Below are 8,233 nucleotides of genomic sequence, written 5' to 3'. Positions count from 1 at the left end.
CTTATTTTGTTATTTTTTTAATTGCCTGTGCTGGGGGAGACACTGCTTATTGGAATTATGCAGGTTTTAAGCATACAAGTCTACGATTCCTCTGTAGTGTATATTGAATTATGTGTAGAGCACCCCATGTCAAGACGGTGTCCAGCACAAGCAGCTGTCCCACTTCACACCCTTCTTTTGCATCGCCCCTCCTCCTTTCCCTCAAGTCTAACCCTTACTGTTATCTGGGATGGTTTTTCTTAATCCCTTCCCCTTCCCCACCCAGCAGGCACAACCTCCCTGCTCTGACACCTGTTGGCCAGCTCTCCTAGGTGCCTGTCCCAATCAGCCTTGTTAGTTCAGTTTGTTCATTTCATTCTCCAAATTAGTGAGATTGTTTGGTATCTGTCTTCCTCTGACTGGCTTATTTCACTGAGCATAATGTTCCTCAGGTCCATGCACACTGTCGCAAGGGGACAGATTGGCATGTACTATTTATTGCATTGTGTGCACTTACCACTCATCTACTGATGGGCAGGCACTAGGGCAGCTTATACATGTGAGCTATTGTCAACATGTGGGCATGTGCTGGAAATTGGGGTGCAATCCAGAGTGTGCAGGGAGGCATATATGTCAAAAAGGTGGGCATTGATGACTGAGGGTGGAGAATTCTTGCAACAAAACACAGTTTTCTTTTTGTGACAACTCCTCATCCACTTAATGTTTCTGCAGTTAAATGCAGGCCTGGTAGTAGAGGCTATGGGTTGCCGTTCACTTCTGCCAAAGCAAACCCCTAAACACACAGGTGCCTCAGAATGAAAAAAATACCTTATGAACTTCCTAATCTTCATCCAGTGGTCCCCGCCATTGTCAGTTCTAAAGTACTCCTGCTAAGCCCACCACACTGTTGTTCTACATTTCCTATCCCTAAGGAGGAAAGAAGGCCTTCAGTAAAATGTTTATTGGAACTGGCCTCTTTCCCGCTACCCCATTTCCCAAGCATGCCCCCTTCCCCCTCACCTCTCACACCCACGCCACCCACGGCTTCCCTCCAGCCTCCACACACTCTAATGTGTCACATGTGATATTGGAAAGGATGCCTCCCAGAAAGTAGTCAAAGAACAGCCCATTCAAAAGCCAGGTGTTTTATTGAGGTGAGGGGTTATCATTTGTCCCTCATTCACCTAGCATACTTCTTGGTCCAAGCTCGGGCCATGGTATCAAAGGCATCCCTGTCCTGTAAGTACATTCTCCCAATGGACGGAACAAAGGGGTCGTTGGGGTTGGGGTCACATAGCATGGAGGTGATGGATAGCAAGAGTTTGGATATGGTCAGTATAGGAGACCACTGGGACCTGAGAATATCTACACAGATATATCCCCTTCGGTTGATATTGGGGTGGTAGATCGGGGTTGTGAAGTAAATAAGCGGCGGCCTGAAGGGGTAATTGGGTGGGAATTGTATGTTCAGGCGGAACAGCCCACCCTCGTAGGGGCTGTCGGCGGGACCCATAATGGTCCCCTTCCATGTGAACATGCTGTCGTCCACCGGCCCCGCGAAGCACATGGGCGGGGGGTCGTTTGTGATGTCTGTCAGTTCCTTGTGCAGTCGCCTCAGAGCGGTGGATATGTCAAACGGAGCAGGGATGGTCCGGATATCCTGACAGGGACAAAGGGTCAGGGGAGACGATGGGTTAGTGGGGCGTGATTTACGAAGACCATGTTTAGAGGCACAGCCAACCCCCCAAGGTCGGTGGGTAAGAGCTGGAGCCGGGCTGTGGGCTGTGTAATGGCGGCGGGTTGAAGGCGAGTTGCGGACTCACCTGGACCAGCAAGACCTGAGGGGCTCCTGCTCACCTGTGCTCCGCTCGTCCCTGGATCCTCAATCCTTGGCTCCTGTACCTCCTCCTGCTGCACCTCTGGCTCCTCCATCCATGCTTCTTCCATCACTTCCTCCTCTGCTACTGTCGGCTGCTCAGTGTCTAAAGCCCAAACTGAGCTGCCAGGACGCAAGGCCTCCCTTCTACAGTGCCAACCACTCCTACCGGCCTGCCACTACTCTTTCTTCAGGCCTGCCCCAAACGGTCCTGCGTTTCCCTGGCAGTATGGAACATGCTCTGTGACATCACAAGGGCCAGCTGAAGACATCAGCAAGTCAGTGGTAGCAAGGTCAGGAAAGACAGAGGGCCTGAATGAGAGGGAGTCATTGTTATAACAATAATTCTATAGTCATAATGTTATAGCAACTTATTGGAGCTGTCTATAAAATAAAGACATAAACAAACAAACAAATAAGTAAAAAGTGAACTTGTATCAAAAAAAAAAAATGGTTCTAGTCCTCTGTAAAGAATAAGGAAGCATGTCAGGCAAGGGAGTCCCCTGTGATATTTTACAACGAAAAGAGGAATACACTGGAAAAAGCACTACAATATTGGCTGCCTTTTCTGCTCCTGGTCACACTGCTGATGGGTGTTCTCCTATGTACATCACAATTTATCGAGGAGGTGCAGGACCTAACGCCAGCTCCCAGGGGATACTTTAGGAGTTTGTCATCAAAATCAAATGCTGTTTCTCACACATGACATGTGCATAGGTTTGATATGTCAGGAGAAAACAACAAGTTTCAGAGTCTATTGAAGGACAATGTATTGCGGCCACACTCTCAAGATTCTCACCCCATTGATTGCCAATCTTTGCTTCGGATTACAGTGTGAAATGCCAGGGGCAGAGAAGAGTAGGTTAGCTCCACCAGTAGATATGTAAAATGACCAGGAGCTTCTGTGCACACCATTAATCTACTTAGTTACCCACTGTCCAGGCATGGCTGCTTTTCTACACACACTTTGGATTTCATTGTACTGTTTGGGGCTTTTCTTTCAATTCAATTTCAAAGCTTGCATTTTGTTCAACCTATTGAAATCGTTGCGAAGGGGTGGAGGGCACGATTTATTTCACTCTTGGTCCCACCCCTCACAGGAGCATGAGATTTAGATGCAATTGATATCTATAATGATCACCACTAATTTACTGAACAGGGTGTGGAGCATCTATGTTAGGTGCAAAGATAAATATGATATGATCTCCGAATTAAAGGCATTCATGGTCTGATGGAGGAAGAGGAAAACACGTTGACATGTATTTACGTCATTAAAATGGCATGCTACAATCCTAAAAATCATATTTAGAATCCATGGCTATAAGAAGGCCAAGGATCAAAGGAGACTCTGGAGGGAGTTCTATCTGATCTGAGTCAGGCATGATCACTGGCAGTTAGGTAGGAGGGGTGAGAAGAAATTAGGCAAGAGAAAAGGGCAGGAAGCAAAAATGGAAAGATTATAACTGAGCCAGGAGAACAAGCAGATGTGAAAGGCCTGCTGTGACAGAAAGCATGACTATTTCCAGGAATTAAATGCACTTTGGTGCATTGAAAAATGTGTGGTTTGAAGAATGCCTAAAGCCAAGAAGGCAATGTTGAGGTTGTGAACAGACTTTCAGATGAACTGATGAAGTTTTGATTTTATTCCATACACTGTAAGTAACCTGGAAGAACTTTAAGTAAATATGATGTGAATATTTTCTGTTTCGGAAAAGACTTCTCTAGCGCCTGGTGTGCAACAAATTTACTAAGCCTAAAGGGAAGGGAGCCCAAGAGTGTGTAGCTCTGTTGGTGGTAGTGCCGTCCTGTACACCAATGGGTTGGGTGTTCAACTCCTAGGCAGGGCACATGCCTGGTCTGTGGGCTATGTCGTCATGGGAGGCGCCTGAGAGACAACCATGCTTGCCTGTTTCTGTCCCTCATTTCCTCTCTCTAAAGTGGAATTACAAAAATCTTTAAAGACAAAAAGCAAAATAAATGTCTTATTATTTAATTATATTACATTTAGTAGCAATAAAAATGAATACAACTAATTATGCAACCTAATAATCCATAGTTAATATTACTTGTGGTAAATTATATGCAGAGAATACGCTACTCTCCCCTTTACCCCTTACTGCTTCGAGAACCTATTTCCCTACTCTATTGATTATCTTGGGCATGTGACTTTCTCCATCAATGGCAAGACATCAGTTGTGATGTCCAAATCCTGAAGCTATGCTAATTACTGGCAGTCCTCATTAGGTTGGAACAGCTGCCTACAAAAGTATGTTGTATGTAATGGATACACATTCATTCTTGGCTTCCATATGGGAAAATACCTCACTCAATCCTCAGGTCTACCTTCCACCAAAAGTCAAGCCAAGATCAGATGAGGAGACTAAAGAATATCGTAGATAACTGGAAGACTCAGAAGTAAGAGATATGTGTTTGTTTTAATCCATGGGATTTATACTTTGCTTATTATTGAGAGAAAACCTAAGTTGTTATGTTGAAGAACATACTGCATGGCTCAACTTGCAATACATTCTGTGTGAGTAAGAAGCAATATAATGCAAACAATAAATGCTGAAGTCGGTAGCATAGTGTTACTTTTGGACAGACAAGAAAGGGAAGAAACTACATAATTGCTGTTGACGCTTCTGACGTGGCTTAACTGCATAGCTTGGTGTCCCTTGGCTTCCCTATTGGTCTCGATATGGCTGCAGAAATGCAGACACAGCATAGCAATGCACGCAGTTGAACGGGAGACAAGAAACTGGAGAAACCTTGGCTTTCCTTTTTCATGGGTAAAGAAACCGTTTTTCTAAAGGTGACCCGGGCATACTGCATTCTGTGCCCTGAGTTGCAGACGGGAATCACATGGCCCCTCATGTCTATAATATGGACCATGAAATTGAGAAACACTTTGCCCTATTTGGGCTAGATCAATTCCACTTCGGTTCTGAAACCCTTAAAGTGTTTTCTCCATGCAAAAGATGCCTTCTGACAACAATAAGGAAGGGATGTCGTGATGGTGAATATTGAAAAGGCAAGTAACAATGATTTCTCCTGTTAGAATGATTTATTATATCCTTTAACTTTTCCTCTTCCGATCTACTGCCAAGCCAGAGTAGGGAAATATATGTGCATAACACACTCTATTTAAAAATAGGTTTTGCTGCCTTCAAACATGCCATTCATTAATAATACGGCCTTAAAAGATGTTTCGCAGGTAATTGAAACTGGGTGAGCAATGAATTTAATTGAAGCAAAGCAAGCATGACGCCAAGGTGAAGTCATGTTCACTCCAAGTTCATATTCAGAAGGCAGTCATGCTAATGCACGGCTAAAGAGAATACAATCTGGTGCGTCAGATTTACTGATGCAGAAAGTAGCGTGAGATCACATTAAAATGCAGCACAGGTACAGAGCCTGAGAGAGTTTATGAGCCTTGGGATTTGTTGCTCACATTCTCCTACCAGATTAGTTGCTGAATATTACAATACAACTTTCAGATGTCCCAGGAAGGTTAAGACACCAGTGAACAAACCTGTCAGGGGAAATCTTTTAGTCTCCGTGTTGCAACGGTCTGTCCGTGGCTTTCACACTTGAAAAGGCCATGTGAACCATGGCCTTCTCATGCTACATGAAATCCAGAATATTTTCACGCATCTAGGCTCTGCATACTACCTTATCTTTTTCCTTTGCATAACAGTATTTCTATGTAAATGTAAGTGTGTCACATTGTCTCCTCCTGCAATCTGTTCTTGCTTTAGTTAAAATACACTCCGTAAGAGTATTCTTTATGTATTTTTCTTCCTTTCTGGAACTGCTGGTTTCCTCTCTACTCGGGATGTAGAGAAATATGTTTACAACTATCTTCTTAGTTTTAACACTTCACCCCGTGTGTTATTTATTAGAAACACTCACGTCTTTCCTTAAAATGGAAGACATAGCTGCGACTACCTTTGCTCATTCTTTCCGGCTATATGAATCGAGTATATTCAAAACTCTGTTAATCTGGCGCTAATTAATTCTGCTTCATGAAATTGTAAAACGGCAAGCATTTGCCTATGAAACCTGAGAACTTGAAGAGTATTCTAGGCAGAAAAAACCAAACTCAATGTGCAGTTTGCACCAATAACAGTTCCAAGCATGTTCTCAGTAATGGAAATATAATGTATTTATTGTGACGAACTTGGAAATATGGACTTTGGTTAATATCAGAAAGGATAAAACCTGCCTTTCATACTATAAAGTGACTAAAAAGTAATGACAAGTAGTAAAGCTCCCATCTACTCTAAGGTCAAGGGATAACCTATCAGTAAGGAATCATAAATCATAGGTGGCATGCACATAGAACCAACTTCTAGGATCAATAAATCATTGGATGAAATAAATTGTACACTCTAGGGAAGTAAAACTTAATTCACCCCTTTAGTTAACTATGAGAATGAAATATAAGTAGACACAGCAGGCATAGCATATGGTGAAGTACTCTTAAGATTAATAGAAATTTTTAAAATGACCATTTGAACCAACTAGAGTATGTTCCTTTTCCAAGTGTAGGTGGTTTTGTGTATAAAAAGTTCACATACTTAATGGAAATGGGTGAATGAGGGCCTCCGAAAGTAAAGGGTTAAGTATTTTTGATGAATTAAATAACAGCCCATAAATATTAAAGACCAAAATTTTGAAAATCATTATTCTAGTGTTTTTCCATTCAGTAAGTACTCTCATTAACCCTGCTCAGAGTTTTCACATCTTTCCATAAACATTGGTGGAAAATTGCGTTGTTCTTCCTTTTTACATTTCCTGATCATATCGTATGCGTTATTACGGGGAAAAAAGAACTCAGAATAGGCCAGCGAAATATCCCTAGATAGCAGTTAATACTCCAGGAAAAAATGAACAGTAGAGTGCTTTATTGCAGGGAAGAAATGCAGCTTTTGCATAATACTCATTCATGACAGAGGGGGAAAATATATGTCAAAAATATGGAGAGTAATCACGTCAAGACAGTAAAATGAAAAACACAAAATTTATATAGGATCGTTGTCTTTCTTCTACAATTTATAACTATTGTGGCCAGCTCCTTATAATATGACTTATAAAACATACTGCATTGGTAATGTATGGGAAGCCCTAGTCAAAGATCATTTGAATATACTTCATATATATAAATACATAAGACCTAATGACTTGCTTGCTAGAGTGCTTCAAACGTGGGAGGTCTTGAAGCGTAAGCACTTCCTTGTTACAACAACTTGTAGATACATGGAGAGAGTCGTGAATATTAACAGATGGAATGTGAAAAGGGCCAAAGCCTAGGAAATATACATTTCAACTTTATAATCTACAGAAGCATAACATTTCACTTTCCAAGCCTTGAGAAAACGCGGACTTTTCTAGCATTGCTCCTTATACTCCTAGGTCCTGTTTAAGTAAGTGAAAAAGTTTCCAAAACACAGTAATAGGCAGGGGGTACTAAGGAGAAGTTATAGAACTCTGTCTTATACTACAAGGTTTAATTCAGACAACAGATCTTAGGATGAACCAAATGGTAAGTGTGGTCTAAAGCATAAGCCTGATTCCGACCCAGTGAATTCATCAGGTAATAATCAGCAAATAAGTTTTATTTCAATGCAAACCCCAAACCAATGGAATACACAAGCATACATGCACGTACATGCTCATACAATCAAAATAGTTGGCAAACAAAGCCAAACTGCAAGGACTCAATGTTCATAAAAAGTAGTTAGACCTAACTGAGACAATACTGCCGGAGTAACAGAGCCCACACAAATCAATTAACTTTCAAGACCTATTATGTGTGAAAGACAGTTGTTAGACTACATAATTCCCAGGGCTCCTCCTAGTGATGATGTGGTGTGGGTCTTTTAGAGGAAACCAGAAGTTGGGACGTCAGGTAACGATCAGAAGAGAGGATTTTTTCCATTATTGAAATACACCACCATGTCCTTAGCACCATGATTTACAATAGCCCAGTCCTGGAGGCTACCTAGGTGCCCATCAGCCAATGAGTGTATCCAAAAGCTCTAGTATATTTACACAATGGAACTCAGCGCAGAAGGGAGAGAGAAGGAGCTCATACACTTTGCCATGGTATGGATAGAACTGGACAGCATTATGCTAAGTGAAATAAGCCAGGCTGTGAGGGAGAAATGCCAAGTGATCTCACCTTTAAGTACAACATAATCAACTGAGGAAAAAAGGAACCAAAATAAAAACGGAGACATTCACATTAAGAACAATGTAGCAATAGTGAGAGGGGAGGAGGGTGCGGATGGTGGGGAGAGTGGTCTATAGGAGCTACTATAAAATACACAAGAAGAAAATCAAGGAGGAGGGTTGAGGTGGGTTAGGGATGTGGGA

At 42.1% G+C, this 8,233-nt stretch overlaps 1 protein-coding gene across 1 annotated transcript; it reads right to left on the bottom strand.

Moving 5' to 3' along the window:
* Positions 1 to 1,159: 1,159 nt before the first annotated feature.
* On the bottom strand, positions 1,160 to 1,594 carry LOC128780049 (ubiquitin-conjugating enzyme E2 D3-like). Its single transcript, XM_053917702.2, has one exon. It carries the CDS (start codon positions 1,544 to 1,546, stop codon positions 1,160 to 1,162), a length of 387 nt encoding a protein of 128 aa, XP_053773677.1. The 5' UTR covers positions 1,547 to 1,594.
* Positions 1,595 to 8,233: the final 6,639 nt, after the last annotated feature.

Source organism: Desmodus rotundus, unplaced genomic scaffold, assembly GCF_022682495.2.
Source record: "Desmodus rotundus isolate HL8 unplaced genomic scaffold, HLdesRot8A.1 manual_scaffold_15, whole genome shotgun sequence".
Lineage (NCBI taxonomy): Eukaryota > Metazoa > Chordata > Mammalia > Chiroptera > Phyllostomidae > Desmodus > Desmodus rotundus.
Note: the sequence above shows the minus strand (reverse complement) of the source record. Positions and strands in the feature narration are given on the sequence as shown.

Bases quoted from the DNA above. Each gene is read 5' to 3' on its own strand.
- LOC128780049 (XM_053917702.2), bottom strand. From the start codon at position 1,546: ATGTGCTTCGCGGGGCCGGTGGACGACAGCATGTTCACATGGAAGGGG.